General features: G+C 38.3%; 1 protein-coding gene across 1 annotated transcript in view; it reads left to right on the forward strand.

The window, feature by feature from the left end:
• LOC114660880 (class II, major histocompatibility complex, transactivator) overlaps positions 1-25,396 on the forward strand; it is a 59,381-nt gene extending 33,985 nt beyond the window's left edge. Inside the window, exons 13-20 of the mRNA XM_051933365.1 lie at positions 505-684; positions 4,192-4,275; positions 4,663-4,743; positions 5,013-5,105; positions 11,861-11,944; positions 14,883-14,966; positions 17,325-17,408; positions 20,368-25,396. Of these exons, the coding sequence (XP_051789325.1) occupies positions 505-684; positions 4,192-4,275; positions 4,663-4,743; positions 5,013-5,105; positions 11,861-11,944; positions 14,883-14,966; positions 17,325-17,408; positions 20,368-20,443 (766 nt within the window). The 3' untranslated portion in view covers positions 20,444-25,396. The remainder of the gene's footprint in view (positions 1-504; positions 685-4,191; positions 4,276-4,662; positions 4,744-5,012; positions 5,106-11,860; positions 11,945-14,882; positions 14,967-17,324; positions 17,409-20,367) is intronic.
• Positions 25,397-26,274: the final 878 nt, after the last annotated feature.

A 26,274-nucleotide genomic window follows, 5' to 3' on the forward strand; every position in this document is an offset into this window, starting at 1 on the left:
TGCCAAAATGAAATTTTTACTGCTTATGAGTTTGTTCTTGTAGTTTATATTTATTGTGCATAAAGCATGGTACAGTAATAATTATTGCATATATGAACATATCATAATTCTGCTGAAACCAATCTTACATGATTCATATTATCAGTGCCAAATGCCAGAATAGATGGATTGTATGCTCTTTATATGGCTCTTTGAGGTGGCTTGCTATCTTTAATAGGACTGCTTGTCTTTGCTGCACTAGTTGGAAAACCATGTGATTTTGCAGGCTTGCCATTTATATAGGTGTCCCTGCCACTGGTGATGCAATGCCAGCTTATACATGGGTAGCTCACCTTTGGTTTATGTGACTTGTCAGCACTGTTATAGTATATTTGTTGAATGTATCATGATGTCTGGATAGGAGTGTCAGATGCTGAATTTGAAATGGACAGCTTATAGACAACAAAGAACTGAATTCTGTGACAGAGGCATAATGTGATATTAAATGTCTCTCTTGTGTTGTAGAGCTTCAATAGCAGATACGATAAGCCTATGGGAACATCTTCAACAAACGCACAACTATGATCTGCTCAAGTCCACCATTCAGAAGTTCACCATTAACCCTTTTAAAGCCAGCCAGTATACTGATGTTGAGTACCTGAGTCTGCTTGTTAAGATTTACAAAGAAAAGACACTGCCGATGAGGTAAGATCTTTCCACAGTTAGACAGTTAAATATAGCTAATGTTTAAATTTATGTTACATGTACATGGTGTTCAAATTTAAATAAAAAATACTTAAATGATGTTAGTGGAACAAAATGCTTCTAAGTTAAACATAAAAGCAGGGGTGTGAAATAAAAGGACAGTAGAGTGTGAAAGTAGATACAAATTGTAGCTTTATTTTTGTTGCTTATTCAGCAGACACTGTTTACCTCAAACAGCTCATGAAAATCAGAATAAAATGTATTATTATTATTATTATATAATAAAACACCACTGATCGAGTTCCTCAGAGCAATCTGATTGGCCAGTTTGGCTTTGGTGAAGTGACAATAAAGGAAATGCAAGTGCAAGACACACAAGGAGGAATGCATGCTGAGAGAGTCACCTACAAAGACGGAAAGTATAAAACCGGACAGGAGGTGACAAAGACACCTTGGAAATGAGTGTGAGAAGTAGGCATTATGAGAACGCACCAGTGAAGAGAGGTTCAGACACACACAAATACAGAAGAAAGGTGCTGAAAGTACACACAGGGCAAGAGATAGCAAATATCGTTTAAATTAGTCTATTACCTGTCTTTGACAGGTATCGTGGCTGACATTAAAAAAATCTTACAATACAATGCAAAACCATCCATCCATTTTCAACTGCATATCTGAAGCTGGGTCGTGGGGGGCAACAATCTTAGCAGTCAGGCCCAAATGTCCTTTTCCCCAACCACACTTGCAAGCTTATACTATGGGATTCCAAGGTGTTCCCAGGCCATGTGGGAGATGTAATCCTCCTAGCGAGCCTTGGGTATTCCCTGGGGTCTCCTCCCAGCTGGTCATGCCCGTAAAACCTCCACAGATAGGCATCCAGGAGACAACCATATCAGATGCCTGAACCACCTCACTAAACATCCTTTCAATGCAGAGTTGCCAGCGGCTTTACTCTGAGACTCTCCTGGATGTCTACGCTTCTCACCCTATCTCTAAGGCAGAGACCAGCCATCATGTGGAGGAAGCTCATTTTGGCCATGTGTGCACACAATCTCATTCTTTTGGTCATTATCCAAACCTCATGACCACAGGTCTGGGTAGGGACATAGAATGACTGGTAAATCAAGTGCTTTGCCTTCTGACTCATCTCCTTTTTCACCACTAAAGATGTTATAGTGACTGTATAACTGCACATGCCACCCTAATCCGTCTGTCGATCTCACCATCCCTTTTCCCCTCACTCGTGAACAAGCCCTGAGGTACTTAAACTCCTCCACTTGAGGCAGTAACTCACCTTCCACCTGGAGAGGACAGTCCATCTTTTCCTACAAAACCAATGCACAGCAAAATATCACAAAACATTCCCTTTTCAGTGTCTTATGTTGTTGACTGGACCTTAATATCATATTACACTATTTTCATGATTCCAGACTAATGAACAAGGAAATGTTATGTCTCATCTCAGCTGATTATTTAAAAAAATTTCTCCTGGTGAGGGTTGTGGTGGCAACAGTCCAAGCAGGTCAGCCAAGACTACCATATCCTTAGTAACAGATTCCAGCTCTTCCTGGGGAATTCCCCAGTGTTCCCAAAACTAGCTGAGAGATACAATCCTCCCAGCATAACTCGTGTCTGCTGTGGGTCTCCATCCAGTGGGACGTGCCGGTAGCAGGTCCAATGTTAGCCACCCAGGGGGAATCCTTATGACATGCTCAAACCACTTCAATTGGCTCTTCTTAATCAAGAGGAGCAGTGACTCTACTGTGAGGCTCTAACAAATCAAAGAGATTCTCACCCTATCATGGAGTGTCAGCCTAGTGACCTTACAAAGAAACCTCAACTCTGCTACTTATACTCATAACCTTATTCTTTTAGTCTATACCTACAACTAATGACCATAGGTGAGGACAAGGATGTAGATTGTCTTTAGACTGAGCTCCTGCTTCACCATTACAGACCAGTACAGCACCAAGAGAACAGCTGCTGCTGCTGCTCTAATTCACTTGTCGATCTCACGCTCACTTTTTCAATCACTCAAGACTCTGGAATACTTGAACTCCTCCACTAAGGGTAATCTTCTTCCCCCATCACCCGGAGAGAGCAATCCGTTCTTTTCCAAGAGAAAACCATGACCTCATACTTGTAAGTGTTGATCCTCATCCCTGATGCTTCACACTCGGCAGTGAATCACTAGAGTGTGTGTGCCAAAGGTCACAGTCAGATGAGGACAATATCATCTGCGTAAAGCAACAATGCTAAAACTTGCCTCTCCAAATGGGCACCCTCACATCCTCAGCTGCACCTATGAGATCCTGTCTCATGAAAACCGCAAATGGAAGCTGTAGCAAGACATGTCTGACTTCCTCAATGAACAAATTCAATTTATTGACAAGTATTCTGACACAGCTCTCACAGCATTCAAATAGAGTATGACTAGCATGTAAGAGAGGCATTGATACTCCATATTCCTGAATCACTTCCAACAACACATGCCAAGGGAAAAGGTCATATGCTTTTTCCAAATATACAAAACACACATAGATTAGGTTTTCATGTTCCCACACCATCCAGCATCTGCTGTGGTGGTAGGGCTTGTGCACTTTAGGTATGTTCAGGACTAGGTAGCCTGGAGCTTTGTGCTCCTGGTAGGGTCTCCCTTGGCGAACAGCTCTGGGATGAAATTTCAGACAAAGAATGATTTACAATGATCCTTGTAACAGTGCAAATTAAACAAACAGTGTACCTTGCCCAGGATAAGATTACTAAGACCCACCCTTGGATCCAGACCTGGGAGTGATGTTCACATAATACAGACAGGCTTACTCCAAAATTGCAATGTGAAGCCTTTCTTGTAGGCTCACCACCTGTAAGTTAAAGGGCGAGGATTGGGTGCAATGACAGTTTAGTGGCAGGTATAGGAGCAAAAGATCAAGATGGACTAGACCCTGGAAATGGAAACCTTACATCTCTAAGTACCTCTAACCACCTGGGTCCCAATTGTGTTCCATTTTCTTGTATGAACTACAGAATCTTTTTCATCCATTCATCATCCAACCTGCTATATCCTAACTACAGGGTCATGGGGGTCTGCTGGAGCCAATCCCAGCCAACACAGGGTGCAAGGCAGGAAACAAACCCCGGGCAGGGCACCAGTCCACCACAGGGCAAACACATGCACACACACACAAACCCACACACCAAGCACACACTAGGGACAATTTGGGATCGCCAATGCACCTAACCTGCATGTCTTTGGACTGTGGGAGGAAACAGGAGCACCCGGAAGAAACCCACGCAGACACGGGGAGAACATGCAAACTCCACGCAGGGAGGATCTGGGAAGTGAACCCGGGTCTCCTTTTTAAAAAATTACTTTTTAAAAATAAATAAATAAACAAACTTCAGTATAGTGCATATTAATTTAGCAGATTTCTGGATAGTTATTAATTTTATAATCATTTTAATGTCTGAAGATATATAGCAGCTGTTTTCTTTGTTTCTTCTTAGTACCAGCAGCAGCACAACAAACACATGTGATGATGAGGTCCTTGATATACCAGCCGTGAAAGACCTCAGGAAGTTAGAATTTGCGTAAGTACCAAAAATTCACAAATATCTGATTGTCAAGCCAAGTGGAAAACCACTGCTGTTTTTGGAAGCAATGTGGCGCACTGATTAATGTCTTGTTGTTTTAAATTAAACTGAGTAACTTCTTTATTCTAAAAAAATTACACAAATCCTGAAAATGTAAGATTCTGATATAGGTTTTTAACTCAATAAATTGCTACAAGTATAATAAGATACTTTGATATAAAAGGCATAATAAAGAGAACAAGTGAGATGGATTTCTATAACCTGTTATGTAGAATACAGAAGTTAAATGCATTTAGAATTTTATCAACCCCATTCAAAGAGAAACACAAATGAGTAGTTTGGGAATTGATTTCAATTCTGCTGTCTTTTATTCTGGATCTTCAGGCTTGGTGCAACTTGTGGTCATCCTGGATTTTCACAGCTTGTGGACATTCTACCAGCCTTTGAGAGGCTGCAGCATCTAGAGTAAGTAGCCACACATTAACTGCTCTATGAAAGGAGGCCACAAAAAATTAAAATGATTTTTAGAATATAATTGAAAACTGTATTATTTTGCTGTGGCATTATGTTTTATTGTCTATTTACAAAAGGATCTGAATTCAAATAGTAATTCCAATCCATGGGTCCTCAACATGCAGAACTAATTGTTGATTCTTTATATTGAAAAACAAAGTTAAACTAGAATTTAGGAATCTGCTTTAAAATAACATTTAACATTCTCTTTACTTGTATAGCCTTGAAACTTTAACAGGCAATAAGATAGGAGACAAAGAAGCTGAGAAGCTGGCTCTTGTTTTTCCAGGTTTACCTTTCTTGGAAATGCTTAAGTAAGTATTGATATCACATGGAAAATATTTTAATATTATTGAAAGCGAGTCTAAAATTCATTGGTTTTTTATTGCAAAATTTAAATAAAACTTATAATGTAAACTTTAATGTTTGTTTCCTGTAAACAAGGGTACATCTTGTGTAAGATTAGTCAGGTTCATCTATATCTGAAGAAGCCAGTTCTTCTCACTGGTGCCAACTATTACCTCATTCCCCATAATATTCTTACTAAAACATGTTAGAGAATGGCCCCCGTTTTGCTTGTCGGATTATGATCGACAAGCAGTCTATAGAAAGGTCAATGTGCTATGCTTGTAAAGAGGAAACAGAATCTGCAATTACAAAGAAGGCGAATTTTGAAATGTATGCATGTCCCACTCAACTGGGTCGTCATATCTGGCTCTCATAATTGTATCTTCCTACCCTGAAAGAAAGACAGTGCATTACTCTTCAAACTGGAGCAGACCTGGGCAGGCTTCACGAGTGGGCAGCTTTTCACCTGCGATATCTCAAGGTGATTTCACCATAAAACAAATGTCTAAGAACCACCCACCCACCTCACCACTACCTGCCAGTCTGAATGTTTCTGCCACTACTCATCCCCTTTTAAAGATCTTCACCTTATTTCTTCTTTGCCTGTTTATATGTCAGCTGTAATATCTTGATTCTGGAAAACCTGTCAACTTTGAATAGGCTGGCTCCTTCACAAGAATTGTGTCAGTGCCTAGTTGAAGATTCCAGGCATTAAAAAAAAACTATTTACCGATCTTCTGCTAAAGGACCTTCTTAATCCTTCATTCTCAAGGGGTCTATCAGCTATAGACTCCTTGGGAGTGAAAGATGCACTTGACTAGTGGCTCTGAACCATAAATAATATTTAGCCTTAGCCTTGTATAGGGAATCACCACTGGACATTTTAAATATGTGCTGGCAATACTCTGCTGGTCAAACATTTCATGCCAAGGGCTGTCCTTAATACCACATTAACTAACTTATAGGTAATGCTCTAGTTTAAATACGCCAAAAATGTATCATTTATTCTTATGTAACAAGACCTTTGGGTCTTCATAATACTTACAAAGCTTCAGCAAGGTGTTTATTCATCTCTGCAGTGTGGCCTATTAATAAAACATCACTTTGAAGTCAAGTCAAGTCAAGGAATTGTCTGAAGTGGCATAACGAAGGCACATTTCTCTTGACATTACATATTTAGTATAAGACTTGTGAAGCCTCCATATTAACAAGTAAGTTTGCCATAATGCCAATATGCCACACTGAACAGAGATGAATAACCTAACTATTGACGTTTTATAAAAGTTATGAAGACCAAAGAAGTCTTTGTTACGGTCTTGTTACATAAGAGTAAATTAGTAATAAATGCATTTTTGCAGGTCCTAAACTAAAGTGTTATCAACTTATAATATAATGTCCCAGAATGTCCTGGTGTTCTTGAAGTCCTCTTTTGCTGAAGTAACTGGTAACTATGTGTATTACAGTGCTTGATGGTGCAGACTTATTATAAGATGCTGGGGCATCTCTGAAGGATGTTGGGCATTTTCATTTCAAATACCCCTGACATAGCTAGAAGAGTCTTGGAATAGTCCATGCTGATAATACCAGGATTTAAATTTATTAGTCATGTCACTTATTTTCCAAAGATGTCATCCATAAGGCTGCTTCTCCATGAGTTCAACTCTGTTTTACTTCACTCAGTTCTTTGCTGCCTATTGTATTGACTGTAGTAATGCTGTTCTTGAAATTAACCTTTTATCTGTTTTATCAGATCTAAGCTTGAAGGTTGTGATTATTTATTATCCTTCTTGGCCCATGACATGAACTCCAGCAGGTTCTTAGAAGCAATATGCCCTCAGATTATGAGTAGGCAGTAGTTGTCATATCATCGAAAAGCTTTGATGGGGGTATGCTGAGAGCTGTTTTTAGTGCCACAATTACTGATCTTTCTGCTGATTTCACTAGAAGTTAAAAAATTATTGGAATAGAGTATCTGGTCATCATGTCCACTTACCAAGTGCAGGTTGACTTTGTTATAGGTAGAAATGAATAAGCTCCTAGCCCCTCTCTAGGAAATGATAGATGTTTAGGTGTTTAGTATCCTGTCCTCCAGCTTCTGAAGCACTGTGTCATAGTCATTGGTTCATTGAGTTATATGCTAATCAGACAAGCAAGTTACAATTTCACTGTACAATACGACTACTACTACTACTACTACTACTACTACTACTACTCATACTATGGAGGACTATTTCGGACAAAATGAAATAAATAAATAAATAAATGCGCAAATAAATTAAAGTTCTGTGAAATGTGAGCATAAATAAATAAATGTATCATGAAATGAAGCCTTAATAAATAAATGTGCCATGAAATGAGAGCATAAATAAATAAATGTGTCACGAAATATGTTTTTTGTTGCTTATTTATTTATTTCATTTTGTCCGTAACATTCCTCCAAACCATCATGAAATACGACTTGAAATAAAACTGTCACTTTCACTCGTCAAAGTTGAGAGGGTGGGCTCTAACACACCATCTAGTTATTGATTGGTTAATCGACTTCTGTAGATTGGCTATGCCTAATTCAACATGGCTGTGTGTGAGATGGAAGTAAACGAGATAGCACAAGAATTAATTAGAAAAATGCTTACTACTGCCGATGAAATGGATTCTGCCGAAGATATCACATATTTCAGAGAGAGAATTGTTGCAGAGAAATGGAAGAATGCAAGAAGACCGACGTTCCAGTTTGAATTAAATATCACACATTTTACTTAACCATGTAATTTCACATTTATGATCTTTTCACACTGCTGACATTATTCTGCAAAACCAAAATTATTTCTCTCCTTCCATACTTTACATTATGTTAACTGGGCTACTTATTTGTGGTCTAATAATATTACATACCTGTGAAGGAGATCCTCTTTTCTCCAAGTCCAGAGGCAGCAAGGCTTGCTTTGACAAACACACTTGGTATTTTGGTAGAAGTCTGGTCACTTAGACAACAGAAATTATGTGTGTACATTATGTGATGTACTATGCTTGGAGAAGGCATCCTTCTAGTAGACCTAAATTGCCTCCTTGGGTTGTTTGAGCCCCCATACGGGGCAAATAGCCGTGCTACCTCTGCTGTTAATTAAAAGAAGCAACACATTTAATTTTTGACATGCAGCAATATAGTTTTTAACAAGATAAAATTGAATGTGTTCAATAAATGTGCTCATCACTGTATTTCTTTCACTGCAACACTGAAAGCCCAGTTAAATGTAGAGGAGAATCATCCTTTCTGGAATGTGGGCACCATGTTTTGAGGATTGTTTAGGAAAGCTAGAAGTAGCAACATACAAATAACTACAGAAGGGTAAAACTGAATCAGGATACCAGGAAACACTGTATAAAAAATATGCTCACTAAACTGCAAGGAACCACAGGTCTTAGAGAAAGAGAGAGACAGAGTATAAATAAATGTTTAAAACCTACTTTAAACAGTAATTATGGGGGGTGGTGAAAAACAAAGAAAGGTGTTGTTTAATTACGAAAAGGGGGGAAAAAACAGGTAAAACAACAACAAAAAAAACCCCAGAAACCAATTGTATGAAGAATACAAACTGAAATGAAAATGAATCAAATTTTTATATATAAAAAGTGGTAGAAAAAGCAGAAAAAGGCAAAGGTAGTAGACTAACAATTACATAGAATAAAAAATTAAAAATACAATTACATGAAAAATATAAACAATGTGATATAAGAAAATAGAACATATTGGTAAACATAGAAAAATAATTAAGAAAAAAGTAAAAAATGAAATACAGTCACATATTGAGAAATCAAGGAAAAATACATGCATAACAACATAGGAAATTAGTAACGGAAAGCTATTTAATAGCATGAAAAATTAACTCAAAATTGTTTCCACAGTCTTTCTGCTGTGGGTTTCTGAATGTACTAAAACAAACACTTGCAACAATATATGTGTATAACATACCGTTAAGTGAGAAGAAAAACAACTGTTCATATTAAAGTTTATTATCCTAAAAATGCACATAAACCTGTTTTGTTTCCTCCACATCCTTTGCATCAAATTAATTTCTGCATTCTCAGTCTACCAAAATCACTTGACAGTAGGTGAAAACTGCATTTTAAGATAACCACTGTTCAATTATACTCATTAAGTTTCCATCCAGTTTTTTGCGAGGTTTTGTTATCGACAAACAGAATATACGTAAAAAAAATTTGCTGTCTCCAGCCTGTTTCCATCAAACTGGCTTTTTATCGATAAAATGGTGTGCGTGGTGACGTCATCCCCCCCAAAACGAACTGTCGCATAACTTTTGTTGTATCGCGAAAAAAATCTGCCCTTGAGCCGTTTCCATACATATGTCGCAAATTATCTACCTTTTGTTTTCCACGTTACACCCCCTCCACTAAACAAAGAAACAAAGAAATGGCGAGATTATTCAGACAGTTTTTTTAAATTTGCCAGCTTACTGTTATTTCAGTTTCACAAATAATTGGAATTGTACATAATATCCGAAGACGACAGCAGAATGAAGCAGTTGCTTGTCTGATAGCCCTAGAGCTCGAAGAAAGTACCCCAGTGCGACGAAACCCACGGGTATGGGAGAGACGACGGAATAAGACCTTCTGGGAGGAGGTGGTGGAGAGACACTTCACAGAAAATCTCTGGCTGCAACATTTTATAATGACACGGCCGACGTTTGAGATGTTGTGTGGATTCATCAGTCCTGATGTTGCGCCCATCACAGGTTGCCACCGACCACCGGTTCCAACCCAAAAGCGGATTGCCATCGCCCTTTACAAGCTGGCAACCTGCGCCGAGTATAGAGTAGTTGGAGAAACTTTCGGGGTTAGTAAAACTACCGTCCATCGATGTGTATATGCTGTGTGCACCGCTATTAAAGAAAAATTAATGCGGCGTTATATCAGACTTCCGACTGAAGCGGAGGCCAATGAAATTGCATACCGCAATTCCTTGGTGCATCTTGTGCCACAGATTTACGGTGCGCTGGATGGCACGCTTGTGCCTATTCTTCCCCCGACGGAAGGCTACCGCGATTACATTAATCGCAAAGGGTGGCCATCTATTGTTCTCCAGGCCCTTGTTGATGACAGGTGCATGATACGAGACATTTGCGTTGGCACTCCTGGAAGTGCCCATGATGCAGCTGTGTTTGCAGCATCGGATCTGTACAGGTGAGCCTACCTTTCAACATCCCTTCACAGTGCGATAACAACTGAATTAACCTGCTTCCCTTAAGGTTTTTAATTAAAACTGAAATTTGAATTAATACAAAATAACGACGTTTAATCAAAAAAAAAAACTCTCTTCATCAGACCATGCGAACCGCTCCGCCATTCTCGTTTTGATTGCACGTGATGAAAATGTGACACATTTATTTGCGTTAAAGCCCTTTTTTCCGACAAAAACTGTTTCCAATGTAGTTTTTGCGACATCTGAAGTATCGATATGGAATTTATGCGCTAAAGTTAAACGGAAAAATATTATGTCGACATGTACAACATTTTATCGATAATTAGCATTTCCATCGGCTATATCGGTAAAAAAATTTGAAGCGCTAAATATTATTTCGCAAAAACTCCTTGGATGGAAACCTGGCTAGTGTAACAAAGTGAATATAAAGAGGCGAGTATGTTTATAAAATGATGGCTCCAACTCAACTATTGTGCGACATTCACAAAATATTTCTGTTAGATTTAATAGCTCTTCAGTATTCAGCAACTGATATTTCGTTTGTGATGTGGCTACCGTCAGGTCTTTCTGTTTACTTGTAGGCAGGTTTGTATTTTGCAGACAAATAACTATTGCAAATTTACAGAGCTATTAGCACAGCCACCTAAAATACAGTAGTATATCTTGAACAGGAGTAGAGTGAGTACTCGACAAAGTGGGGGTAGGTCTTCGGCTATCAAGTGGGGCACTTACAGCTGAAACCTCATGTGCTGATTCCTGAGGGGATGAAGAGGTTAGAGCTTCCTGAATTAAAACTGCCGCTTCACGTAGCAACTCTGGGCAACTTTTTGTAGCAGTCATATTCGCCATGGACACTCACAAGCACAACTTTAAGCATGCGCTTTGGTACCTTGAGAATCATATGGCTCATAGTTTGATTACTCTAGGCTGAAGGTAACACTCAACAAATCAATAACTAGAGGGTGTGTTAGAGCCCACCCTCTCAACTTTGACGAGTGAAAGTGACAGTTTTATTTCAAGTCGTATTTCATGATGGTTTGGAGGAATGTTACGGACAAAATGAAATAAATAAATAAGCAACAAAAAACATATTTCGTGACACATTTATTTATTTATGCTCTCATTTCATGGCAAATTTATTTATTAAGGCTTCATTTCATGATACATTTATTTATTTATGCTCACATTTCACAGAACTTTAATTTATTTGCGCATTTATTTATTTATTTAATTTTGTCCGAAATAGTCCTCCATATACTACTACTACTACCACCACCACTACTACAACCACACAACTGACAAATCCCATTTGACCTCTTTGCACTCCTTAAGGGTCTTAGAGTTAGAACTCCACCCCTGTGGACTGAGGTGCTAGTGAAGTTTTGGGCCACCATGGCTCATGTCAAATTTCGAAGAGGATTGTACTTCATATGGTATAATAAAGTGATTTTTTAACATCAGACTGAATTCATGTTGACTCAGTGTTCATATTTCTTGCACCAGTTTATCTCAGAACTGTATTGGGGACAGAGGAGCAGAAAAACTGGCTCAAGCTTTTCCTTCTCTGACATCGCTAAAAATTCTGAGGTATGTAAATTTCAATGAAACAGAAATTTAAATTTACTTTCAGTGTTTCTTGAAGATGAACATACAGATTAGAATTGCAGCATATCCTGAATGTCTATCTGTTAAACTCTGCCTGCCAGCCTAGGTTAACTTTATTCATCATATTGTCTTCAACATTTCTTTCTGAATTATTATGAACTGCTGGTACCTGGTTATTCATTGTGCCCTACTTTGCTTTTATTTGGTGATTTCAGTCTTCATATTCATTTACTAAATGCTAGGAATTGGCTTTTGAGATTTTTTGCTTTTAATGGTATACTTTATGCCAGATTGTTAATTTTCACAAAAAGGCCATATGCTTTGTTTTTGTTTGCACAGCTGGTATCTCACTCTTTAATTTATCTGGTATGATCTTACATTTTAAGATCATGTTATAATCTTGTTTAATATTCTGATTTTAGCCTAAGTCTCTTTTAGGAGTATTAGTACTTTGTATAATTTTTAGCATATTAATGTTTCTTTTCTGATGGGTTCAGCAGATAAGCTAAATTCCATTGGTCCTCATTTGTCTTATGTAGTCCTCCTGGTTGCCACTATAAATTTGAGACTGTCACGGCTTTAAATTTGGGTATTGATCATTTTACACGCTGAGGACCTTGGCTCACCTCTATACCTACACACTATTAAAGCACATGACAGACAGTTAGAACATCTCTACAAAATTATATTTCTTATTGAATTACATACAACTTAGAAGAAACATTTTAATGCAGATAGGAGAGCAATTTCTTAATTTAAAGCAATACATTTCTCTAATATGAATAGTATAAATATTAGCAATGAAAATCCATTAGTTTCATTTCTACAATAAATAAACTCTTGCAATCTTCACATTTTTCAATAATCTCCCCTTCATTTCATATCTGTGGAAAATGCAATAGTTAGTTTCAAAATAAAGTTTAGACCATCGATTAACTACTTGGACCATCTCACACCGTTCTAACTTGTTCATTATTTCTAAGTTAAAGTGTTGAAATCAGTACAGAGAGCAAATGTTGTGAATTTTCTCCTGTTCACACTGTCTTCAATTGTGAACTTGTGAATAACCTTAACCTGTCACTGGACACTCTGCCCAAGCAAAATATTAAACAGATTACATGTTAAGAACAGACGTTAATGAAGACAAAACCTTGGTAACATACAACTGCCTAACACATCTCTTTGCTGTGGTTGCCTGTTGAATGTAATCTTAAAAACTGCTTTTGTTTACATTGTGACCAGTAGGGGGTGTTGCAGCCTCCAAAACCTCACACACAATAAAGTCCAAACACACTTTATGCTCAAATAAAGGCTTTTTGTTGAACCCCAATATATTCTCCAGAAGAATCACAACCAAAAACATACACCAAGCACAGTTCACATTCTGCCTCCAAGAGTGTAGCCCAATGCCTCCCGACTCTGACTCAGTTCAAATGAGGCAGTGGGCTCTCTTTTAAATTCGACTCAGGAATTTGTTCCAGCCTCTTCTCCAAATCATCCTGGGTAGTTGTGGGTCATGTAAAAACCAGGGCAGTTCTCCCCCAGCAGCACCCTCTGGTGGTCCTCAAAGACCTCAACAGGGTTGTGTTTCCAGACTCCATTTCCCATGCAACTCTGCGGGTGTCCTAATTGGGTTTATCCCTGAGGAACACTGAACACTTGGGGAATGACCTGCTACCGGTGAGCCGTTCTCTCTGTCCTTCCATTATGGCCTCCTGGGCGAGTATGAAATCTTCTGTTATCCCAGCCAGGATGCCTGTCTTTTCTTCTGGGCACCCACAACATATAAAGGACGGAGTGGTGGCTCTGAGGCTAGGGATATGCCCTGGCAATCGGAAGGTTGCCGGTTTGAATCCCATAAATGCCAAAAAAAGGTACTCTGCTCTGTTGGGCCCTTCAGCAAGGCCCTTAACCTGCAATTGCTGAGCGCTTTGAGTAATGAGAAAAGCACTATATAAATGCAAAGAATTATTATTATTATTATTCATGACCATGGCGTCATTGTCTCTCTACGAAATGTTACACTATGACACATCATGCCATAATTCGCAGTTTTCTAGTGAAGAAGTACTTATTGTTACTCACATGATACAAACGTCTCTGTGCAACCAAGCATTTAGTTCTACAACTTCCAGGTTATGGGCCTAATAATAATAATTGTTTACATTTATATAGCACTTTTATATAGTGAATGAGGAGCCACTTCAACCACCAGTAATGTGCAGCATCCATCTGGATGATATGACAAAAGCCATTTTTGCACCAATACGCTGAGGGGTGAAGTGGTGAAAGATAGTTAGCCAATCAGAGACTGAGGATGATTAGTAGGGCAGAATGAGTAGGCAAGGTAGGCAATATATCCAGGATATCAGGATACATGCTACTGGCTTACGTAGTTTCCCAGGGATCTTTTACGACCACAGAGAGAACCTTGATTTTACATCACTTCCAAAAGATGGTGCCATTTTTATAACACAGTGTTCCCGTCAGTGCACTGAGATCCACATGCAGACCACAGGGTACGCTTTCCCTGCTGGCCTCTCCAACACCTCTTCCAGCAGCAACCCTAGCCTTTCCAAGTACTGACTGAGCCCAAACTTGCTTAGCTTTAGGTGGATGACCTCTTCTGAAGTGCATGTGGTATGGCTGCTGTCCTAGTCCTTACACCACTATATTCAACTCTCTTCAACAATTTATGCTTGCAAAAGTAATGTAAAGGCTTATCTTTAAGTTAGTTTCGGCCCTTTTAATTTGTAATTTTTTTGCATTACCTTAATGGTTTTACTCTGGTGTCTCTGTTTTTAACTTCTCCATATATATGACATTGAATGTCATAAAATGTGTTTATAAATAAAATGTATTATTATCGTTATGATGAGTATAATGTGCTCATGGGCTTAGTTCTCCTTTCCTATTACAGCTTGTACAGCAATTTGATTGAAGACAGTGGAGCAGAGCATATGGCCAAAGCTCTTCCAAAAATGAAATGTCTTGCAGAACTAGAGTAAGTAATCCAAAATTTCACTTTTTCACAAATTACATTTTATTAGTATTAAGATAATATTTGCTTGAATTTAATATACACTATTGCATGGTGGGGCAGTGCTCAGTCTCAAAGTTCCACAGACCTGGCTTTGAATTGTGGCGCAGGCACTGCCTGTGTGGAGTGTCAGCATGGGCTTTCCTCACATCCCAGAGCTGTGTGTGAGGTTCATGGAAGGTTCAAGTGGAGGTCTGGCCCTGAATGAGTGAGAGTGAGAGCTTGTGCCTGAGTGGGCCTTGCAGTGTGCTGGTGACCTGTCGACGGCTGGTGACCACTTTGAGCCTAAAGCTGGCGGGGAGGCTTTGCTTCCAGTGGCCCAGGATGAACAGACAGTATTTCCAGCCGTATACATTAATTCCATGATAATATATACAAATAAATATTTTAAGAAAAATGTATATAAAGTGTTGAAACCTATTTAAAAAGACACATTTTGGAGCTAAAGTATCTAATTTTATATGATTAATACACTGAAAGAGGTTTAGAAGAAAAGTTTGGGGAAGCTGTTTGAACTGTTAACATTACGTGGGAAGATCAAGTAGCATTTGAGATGAGGCCACTTTATCAGCTTATAGTACACACAAGTTCTACTCAGCATTCTGTCTAACTGAATTGATGCTGAAAAGTTTCTGACCAATTTTATATATCTGATCAGTAATCCTTTGTTAAAAATTTACTACTGGGGGTCACAAATGGCAAACTTGCAGAACCAAGTGAATTTTTTTCTTTATGTGTGTGTGTGTGTCTCAGAAGAATGAATTACAAATTGTGTTGTTTCGGAGGCTTTGATGGCACTGTGCCAAGATCCTAATCTCCCAATACCAAATGTTCACAGTTTCCTGTTGGTTATCATTCACTGCTACAAAATAACATCTGAAATTAATGTTGACTTGAGAATTACGCCAGTTTCATCTGCTTTATTTTGTGTTGTTCTCACTTAACCTTTTTTTAAACTTTTTTTCTGCTTTATCTACTGTAGATGTCAATACTGTGTGCTTCCTTATTTTTATGCATTTGAGCTGAACTGCCAAAAATATGTGTGTAATATTAATTTTTTTTCCAAAAAGCATATAAATTAATAAATATATGTAAATGCAAGATCTTCTTTATAAATTAGCATCTGCCTGAAGGTAACTTACAAAATAAAGGATACACCGACATAAATTGTCTTAGTTGGGCACTGAGCCACCAATAAGCTATTAGAAGAGTTTCAGCACACCTTGACACAGATCATTCCAGTGTTAACTGTATTGAAGTGGATGGGACACTATTCTTCCAGGAAAAAAATCATTTTGTAACGATGGAGGTAAAAATGCTATATTAGACATCATCCCAGAACCTTCCAAAAGTGCTCAGCTGGGTTGAGACCTGGAGAATTAGTGTCACGCTCTTCAAACCAATCACTGACCTTTCATACCTGACAGGTGGAAAAAATGATCATCTTGGAAAAATTACAGTATGCTTAATCATAAGATGTTGCTTTGTATTTATTGGCATTCATCTTTTCACTTAGAGAGGAAGTAAGTGAAACTAAAGGGTCGTTAGAAAATTCACCCCACCTCATAACAATATTACCAAAATACATCAATGTGAGAAAGAAGCAGTTAGGCCTGGGGACTTTCCTGGAAGGTACCACAGATGTACTACTTATTTGTTTGTTGGTAACAAAGTCAGGATGACTCATCTTACTAGATGACAAGTTTCAACTGCCAAAGTTCTTTGCACCACTTACTCTTTCAAGTGTATTTCAGTGTGATAATGTGTTTGTGCACGGCAGGCTCACCATAATACCCCTGTGCGAAGTTCGAGATAGACTGTATTTGTTGAAGCTTTCTGCTTCTGGCTTAAAGTGACATTTGTAGTCAGATTATTCAGAGCGGATTCATTTTTTCCTTCCCTTTCACTTTGATACAGTCAGGGAGTTTACACTTTTATGCACAGTTACACTGTCTTTCCCTCTGACCTGCTTGTTGACATCACCTTAATCTCTGCTCCTTGTGAAACGTCAGCAGGCTGAGGTGTCACTGAAGCTACTTTCTAATGTGTCTCAACTTTGGAGATATGCTAACTCACCTAATGAACAGTTGGGTTTGCCTAGAATTATTTACATGATCTTAAGGATGGTGGGCAGGATATGATATTAAGTCCTTATCTCATCAGCCACACTTGTGGAAAAGCAATTGCTCTCAGTATATAATATTTATTCTTCCTTTAGGTGTTTCTATTATCTTGTCAGTTGCCTGTGTTTCCAGTTTGCTTTAGCTATATAGACTGTACCATTTGACTGTCTAAAACATAATGAATTTTTTTTAACCACAGTGTAAAATACAATAAAATCACGGATGTTGGTGCACACAAGTTATTTGAAGGTTTGAAAAGCTGCCCATGGATAAAGAGTGTTGCGTAAGTCCCAACTGCACATTTTACTATTTTTTTCTGTATGTTAAATAATGTACATGTGGCCTAGTAGCTAATTCATCACACAGTAATCCAAACGCCTGCTAGTTCATTTGCTACCACTGACTCACTTTGTACCCTCAGTGAGTCAGATAATCTGCCAGCTCCAATTGTAGAAATGATGTGTAATGTCGCACTTGATTAAAGCATCTGTTAAAAAAAGAAATGTCATTTAAAAAATCTTCCTATACTGTAAACTAAGGAACTGATTTTCTAAATTAAAACATGGTGGTCATGGTATTTTGGATCCAGGGTCCTGGCTTGAAGGTCCAAGGCCATAAATTGTCTGGATGGAGACTGCATGTTCTCCCTATGGCTGTATGGGGTTTTCCCAGTTTTACTCCAGTTTTCTTTCCCACATCCTAAACAAAGTGCAGATTAAGTTGCATGGAAATTCCTAATTGTCCTTTTGTGCATGTGGGAGCCATGAAGAAGTGGGCTGTCTCCTGTCTTATGCCAACTGCTGCTGGGACAGGTTCTAGTCTACTACAGCCCTGAATTTGATTAAGTGACTTTGAGAATGTTATGTTATGGCAGTCTAAAATGTAAAATAAAAAAACAGGTGTCAAATATATCTAATGCTGAACTTTCATTTAATTTATATTTCAGTTGAGTTTTATTTCTGTATTTATTCATGATTTAGCTAAACTATTCCTGTATAAAATGTGTTTAGGCTGTATAAATTACTAGACATATTTGTTTGCATTCTGCATTCTCTATCTTCACATACTCAGCCTTCTCACATTTACGCAACATACTAAAATCATGTAGTACAGGGGTAGGCAACGTCGGTCCTGGAGTGCCACAGTATGTGCAGGTTTTTGTTCCAACCCAGTTCCTTAACGAGAACTCAATTATTGCTGATGAAGCACATATTGCTTAAGTGACATTTTGATGCTTTATTTTAGTGGTCTCGCTTGTTAAGGTTCTCCAACCTTAATTGCTTATTTCAATCTTAAACTGCTGCATTCAGTGTTTTAATTGCTCCTTATTAGCAATAAGATGTAAAAGACAAAGCAGCCAGCAGTTCTCCAGCTAGCTTTTTTCCAATTACATCTGTGTGTGTTCATCATGCACGGTTTGATTTAATAAAACACTTAATAGAAAAATGTGACAGACTGAAAATTATCTGTTTTAGGCTTCAAATCATTTGGATGATATCCTTGGAAAGGAAAAAAATCTACGATATAAAAGCCTTACATTGCACAGACTAACAAGCCATAAAATTAAATAAGGTCTGAGATTGGCAATGATTGGTTTCTAATTAAGCAATTGGGTTGAATGAAAACCTGTAGCCACTGCGGCTCACCAGGACTGACATTGCCTACCCCTGTTTTACATCTTATTGCTAATAAGGAGCAATTAAAACACTGAATGCAGCAGTTTAAGATTGAAGTAAGCAATTAAGGTTGGAGAACCTTAACAAGCGAGACCACTAAAATGAAGCATTAAAATGTCACTTAAGCAATATGTGCTTCATCAGCAATAATTGAGTTCTCGTTAAGGAACTGGGTTGGAACAAAAACCTGCACATACTGTGGCACTCCAGGACCGACGTTGCCTACCCCTGATGTAGTATATATGTAAAAGGCTATTTACATTTACTTTTTTGGCTGAAACCTTTATCAGTGGTGACATCTGAGATATAAATGGTTACGTTTCTTTTGTTTTCCAAATTGGAGCATGGGGAGATGAAGTGACTTGCTCCTGCTCACGCAATGTTATTAGCAGGATTTGAACCCACAACCACAATAAGTTCAAAGCCGTAACCACTTTGCCACATAGGCCCCTATATACAATTTTTAAAAACACCGCATACACATATTATTAATGCATATAATTGTTAATAGATGACAGGGTAGCACAGTGGTGGCGCTACTGTCTTGACACAAAGAAACCGGTCTAGGGTGCATACTGTGTGGAGCGTGTATGTTCTTCCCATGTCCCCATTGGTTTCCTTCAGGTGCTTCAGCTTCCTCCAACAGTCCAGTGACATGCAGGTTAGGTGAACCGGAGTTGTTAAATTTGCCCTTTATGTGTGTTTGTGCGTTCACCCTGCAATGGACTGGCACCCTGTCCAGGGACTGTTGCAATGCACTTTAGGAAAATACCGACATAGGGTGACATAGTAGCACAATGGTTAATGTTGAAGCTTCAGAGATCCAGTGTCTTGGATTTAAATCCAGTTTCCAGATGTGGACCATCTGTAGTCTGTACATTCATTCCATATTTGCTTGGGACTTCTTCCAACATCCCCAAAAATGTGCAGTTTAGGTTAGCTGGATCTCAGTGTGCATGTAAGTGGTGGACTGGCACCCTGTTGTCAGCCGTTTCTTACCTTATGCCTGGTGCTGCTGAGATAAAGTTAAGTCTGCCATGACTCTGAATTGCATTAAGTGAGACTCAAATTGATGATAATGTGCATATCTATATACAGTATATATATAATATATGTGTGTGTGTGTATATGCATATATACACACATATACAGTATATACACACATATACAATGAGTACAATATTTACATGCATCTGACAGCCGTTGTCTCTTTTATCATCTTTAGAGAGCATCATCCTAGAAGTTTATACACATACAGTATATCCCAGTTATTTCTGTGTTTCTAAAACTGCAGCCCTACCACATCAGGCCAGCATGTTTGTAGAGCTGATTTAAGCTACAGTGTTGTGGCTGCCATGCCAGCCTGCTGGCTCGAAGGAGGAATGCTCAAGAAGATGTTTTTCTTTCAGACACAGTCTGTTTTATAACTCCTTTTCTGTCTGTTTCTCATGTTGTCCTCCTTGCAGAAGCATTTTAAAGCCAGACTCTCCACCCACTTCCTACGTTTGTCATTCTGTACAACTTTTATTTATGCATCTGTTTGTTTGTCTGCTTTTTATTTTTTAGAATGTGGAATCATTCAATTCCTCATGGAGTACTGGAGCACCTGAAACAGCAGGATTCCAGGATCAACGTACTCTAAAACCCTCAACCCATGATTTGAGTAGGGAGAAAAACTTCTAGGTGGGAATAAAAAGTACTTTGTTGGCTGTCCAAAGTGCTGACAAAAACTAAACTGTGCAAGAAAGTTTCAGTGGGGTTGATAAAGTTGAAAGCACATGAGGCATTAATGTGTGTTTAGATTAGAAAATGATGAAAGCAAAAGCTGTGTGAAAATTCATAATACATTACAATAGAAGATGGGTTGCATGTTTCACTATATACAAACAAGAAAACTGACATTCCTGTAAAAGTGAGTTTTTATGTAAAATGAAATTGTAGTAATTCACCACATATTCCAGAAAAGCCCTTAATGGGTGACATGGTTTGGTAAAAAAAACTAATTAATAAAATGACGACTGCATTTGTACACCAGTCGCTTACACAACCAGTGAAAAGGCCCACATATCCAGGAGAGACTTGACTATCCTCTCTGAGACAGCCAAAGCAAAGCAAGTGACCAACAACTGCACTCCATGAACTGGCTTACCGAGACTGTGGCTTTCGTTTTAAAACTGCATGTCCACATAAGCCTGGTGTTCAGTTGATCTTCTGTCCAAATATTACCACAGCCGACCCTCTGTTTTCCTGCAAACAGCACATCAGACTGATTTGATTCTTAATGCTAGTAGCTCTTAGACCAAACTGTGATATAAACTTTTTTATTTAAAATTCTACTAAGATTATATTTTAATTTTACCTGTCCATGAAAGTAAAATGCTCACCTTTCTAGTGATGCGTGATAAGTTTTTTTCCATGAGACGTTTTGTTTTTTAAGTTCAATGCATTACAGTTAATACAACAATCTCCTATTGCTCTAACTAAAGATGAAAAATCAGACCACTGAAAAATGCAATAATAATTTGTGTAATCTCCTTATATTCTTACCAGCCCACAGTCAGGTACATATTAAAACCTAACAAATGGTAAAAGGTCATAATTTCCCTTTAAAGTCCAGATGTGTATAATATGCTTCTGAAAGCAGAGATCACCTTTAGATGATTTAGATCAGTGATAAATTACTGTTGATAGAAACAGATAGACGCATAACCATTAAAATGGTGGAGCAAATGACCTTCCAAAGTGGCCGACGCTGAGCTGGCAGTAAGAACTTCAACCAGGAGCGTTCACTTTCACATTTTCTTTACTTTTTCTAGCAGTGAGCTGCAAATGCACGTTCTTCACACATGGTGTGTTTATACAAACAGCAGACTGCCTGTAGTCAAATAACACTGAACCTCCAAACAGCAATTATAGGTGAATTGTCTGCGTTATGAAAAAATAATAAATATAATAGCGGGATTTAGTACATTTTACAATTCTATCCTTTTTTAACTGTCATATTCCCTTATTTTACCAGATTTGAAACATGCACAAGTAGAAAAAGAATAAATATAGAAGAAAATAAACACTACAAATGAAAAGGGAGACCAGCACTTGCAGGGCATGCCCGTCCAGTCAGAACATTTTTAAAAGGCAGTGATTTTAGGTATAAAGTTATTTTCTCATTTTAAAAGAAACTGTGAATGCTAGCATGATGAGAAAGCAAGGCGTTAACTTTGGGGAGAAAAAAATCATAAACAAAATCTTGGGACGAAATATAAGACAAAAAAAAATAGTCTGCAAATGAATAGAAATGATTGTGACCATCATGGTCCTCTGGCTAGCCAATAGATCTTTCTGTTTCTGTTTCAAATGCATAATTGAAATGATATTCTGATTCTCTTTGTGTGAACAAAATGCTTCCTTGTTTCTGCCATGAATGCACTTCAGTTTCCACTGATGTTCTTGAAGTTGAGATTCACTTTATCCATGCCACTGATAATTTAATGATCCGGATCAAATCTTCACACACACAAGGCTTCTCATCTCAATTGTTCGCATACGGGTTTGAGTGACAGAGCAGCATTGATTAAAAATCACATGTAAATATTAACATTCATTTTGCGGTTCTAAGTTTAAAAATTCCAGAAGAATTAGGAAGCATATTGTTCAAATTCATGCTGTTTCTAGCATTATTATCAGACATGCGCTGTTGCATGTTGTTAAGGCTACAAATGCCACAATTTGAGATTGTTTTCACTCTTTGGCATTATCATGATGACGTTGGTCACACATTCCTAAGCGTAGTGATGCTAAAAAGCAGAGTCACACAAGGCCCAGGTCACACCTTTCACTTCATATTACAAACACGCTGGTGCCTTCCCGGGGCACACAATGCAAACTGCAATCCCCGTCTCGAGGTAATAATAATAATAATAATAATACATTTTATTTATACAGTACAGGGCGCCTTTCAGAGACCTCAAGGACACTGAACAAACAATAAATAAATAAATAAAAGACACAATTATAAACAACTTAAAACATCAGAAAATCTAAAAATTAAAACCAAACAAAACCACTATAATCAGAAGGAAAAAGAAAAGGCCATTTTAAACAGATGCGTTTTAAGTTTTCATTTGAAAAATGAATATGATTTGATGTTTCGGAGCTCCGCAGGTAATGAATTCAAGAGCTTGGGAGCAGAATGGCTGAAAGCTCTGCTCCCCATGGTGGTTAGACGGGCGGGAGGGACGGTCAGATGGGTGGAGGAAGAGGATCTAAGGTTACGAGATGGAATGGCAACATGAAGAAGGTCAGACAGATATGGAGGGGCGAAGTTATGGATGGCCTTAAATGTTAATAGCAGAATCTTAAAATCAGTATGAAACTTGATCAGGAGCCAATGAAGCTGCTACAAGACTGGAGTAATATGGTGAATAGATGGGGTTCGAGTGATGATACGTGCTGCAGAATTCTGGACTAACTGAAGCTTATGAAGAGATTTATTAGGGAGACCAAAGAGGAGTGAATTGCAGTAGTCCAGCCAAGAAGTGACAAGACTATGAACAAGAATGGCAGTGGTATGAGGAGTGAGGGAGGGGCGAATGCGATTAATATTACGTAGGTGGAAGTAAGCAGACCGGGTGATGTTATTAATGTGACATTGGAAAGATAGGGTACACCCAGACTCTTGAACTGAGATGATGGGGAAACAACAGAGTTATCAATAATAAGAGAAAAATTATTGGTTTTGGATAATGATGATTTTGAACCAATGAGGAGAACCTCAGTTTTGTCACTGTTTAATTTAAGAAAATTCGAAGAAAACCAGGATTTAATTTCAGAAATGCAGTCAATAAGCGAGGGTGGTGGAAAAGAGGAGGTGGGTTTACCAGCAAGGTAGAGCTGGGTGTCATCAGCATAACAGTGAAAATTAATGTTATATTTGCGAAAAATATTGCCAAGGGGAAGAAGGTAAATAATAAAAAGAAGAGGCCCCAGGACAGAGCCCTGGGGCACACCAGAAGTAACAGCGGTGGGTTGGGATGTGAAGGTTTTAAGCTGTATGAACTGGTGGGTCTAACTGCGGCCTGCAATACCTAAGATGAATGTCAGGTAATGTCCACAATGTCGGCCACAAAGCACACTTTGAGTCTGATAACCTCATACAGTCCACAACCCTAATCTTAACCTTAACATAACCGGGCATGAGATGGCCATTTCGTGATGTTGGGGTGGTTATATGACTGACTGTGGAGGTACTGCGGGCTGCAATTACACACTTACTGAGACACAACAGTCTTGCAGCGTGTTCACAGCCTAGCCTGCTTCCACTTTATGATGTGATTCAATAACTGCACTTGAAGAATTTCTGAGTAGTACCATTCAAAGGAAGAACTGCAGACTTGCTCCTTGGAGCTTTGAAAGACTGACAAAATCAGAGCTTTATGACATTTAGCACTTTAACCTTATTTTGCATTTCACTTCAAAGCATATACAAGAAAACACTTTTTGCTCTATTGCTTTATACCTCCATTTCATTGTGATAGTCTTTAGTGTATCAACTGACAAGTAAATTAAAACTCCTAACTTAGCAGTGCTGCGTCATCTCAAAGCTGATCTAAAGCAGATAAAGAATGGCATTAGTGACAGTAGTCAAACTGTAAACCTATGAGAGCAATTATAACAGCTTCTAAAATTTTTATTTAGCTGGTGCTACCAGTAGGGGATGCCAGTAAGCCCCAAACCCAATAATACCTAACACAGTCACAGGATCAAATAATGGATTTTTTAATCCACTGAGAACTTTGTACAATGAAGCATGTCCAATAATCACACAAAACAATGACTCTCTCTTCTCTTTCCATCTCCTGATTCTGAATCCCCGAGGTAAGGCAGCTGGCTCCTTTTATACTGGACCCGGCATGACTTATGGGGAGTCCTCCCCTGACAGTGCCCTCTTGCGGCACCCAGGGACCCCGATAGGGTGGCACATCCAGACTCCAGTTTCCATGAATTGCTGCGGGTGTCCAAGCTGGGACGACTCCAGCAGACCACTGCCACCTAATGTATGGGGGATGAAACTACTCGTGGCCTCAGGTTTCTGCTTATCCATCCCCTGGCACCTTCCAACTAGGAAAAAGGTCACATCATCGTCCAGACGAGATACCAGCCTGTCCTCCAACACACTCACATTGGTTACAAAGTATGAACAAATGTCCCACAATGTTTAATGCTATGTTAAATGTTTTAGCAGCATGACACTCAAGCCGCTGCACTGCCGATGACATTTAGTTGAGTCTTTCATAATTCCAGGGTTTATTCTGGCAAATTTGGATTTTCTTTGCAAATGATATGATCTTGTAACAGGTGCAAACACATGGAAACTGAATAGGTTAGGACTTTTATATTACTGGGTTGAGCAAAAATATTTTGTAGGTAATGTTTATCTAAAATTCTTAATGAACAAGTACAAGCAAAGGTGTTGCACAAACAGGATTTAATTGTATAAAAGTTGTAAATATGAAGGCTTCAATTGTATTTATAGTAATATGTACATATTTTTTGCACTAAACTGTTGTTAAGTTTTAAATAAATAAATGAAAATAAACCTGAATAATGATCTTTTCATTCTTTAAGCCACCACATTTCTGTGCTGAATGCTAGATTAATATTAAATTCTGGCTGAAATCCTTTTTTAAAAATTTGCAGTAGTGGAAATTAGGAAGAGACACAAACTTTTACATGGCACATTACTTTAAAAAAATGATATGCTTTGCATTAGTGCCATTCAGGTACTGTTTTATGTTTAAAGAGAAAATTACAGGACAAGAGAAAAGTAAATATTATTACGTATTTTATCTACCTAATTTAAACATCTTGGCCCCTTTCATATAATTGGGCGCAGTGTAAAATCATTCAGGAAATCACAAAAGATCCGTAAAAGACACCCAAAGAACCGCAGACTTCTCTTGACTGTAAAGGTCAGAGCTCATGACTCCACAACTGGAAAGACATGAAAGACAAGAAATGACCATCACTGCAGAGTACCAGAGTCAAAAAGTATTGCTAACCACAACCGTTCATCTCTCATTTCTGAGTAAGCTTCTGGATGATTCTCAGGTATTTTTGGGAAAGTGTTCTATATGGAAAAGTGGAATTTTCTGGTCAAAATGAGTTTTTTTTTTTTTTTTAATTTTATTAATGTTATTGTAATCATTCATACAAATCTATCAATTTTTACAAAAAATAGAATTGAGAAACAAGTCGACCCCCACCCCTGAGAGAGACAGCATGGCCAACGGGGTAAAACCTAAGGCTTGTAAACATATCTAAATTGATGAGTTTAATAGGCCAGTAGAGATGAATGGAGAAGAAAAAGAAATGCGGAGATAATTGCTTCCTCGGTGCTTTAAGTGCTTATTCTAAAATTTTATTGATTATATCCTGCCAGGTTTTAAAAAAATTCTGTACAGATCCTCTAACAGA

This window comes from Erpetoichthys calabaricus, chromosome 11 (genome assembly GCF_900747795.2).
Source record: "Erpetoichthys calabaricus chromosome 11, fErpCal1.3, whole genome shotgun sequence".
Lineage (NCBI taxonomy): Eukaryota > Metazoa > Chordata > Cladistia > Polypteriformes > Polypteridae > Erpetoichthys > Erpetoichthys calabaricus.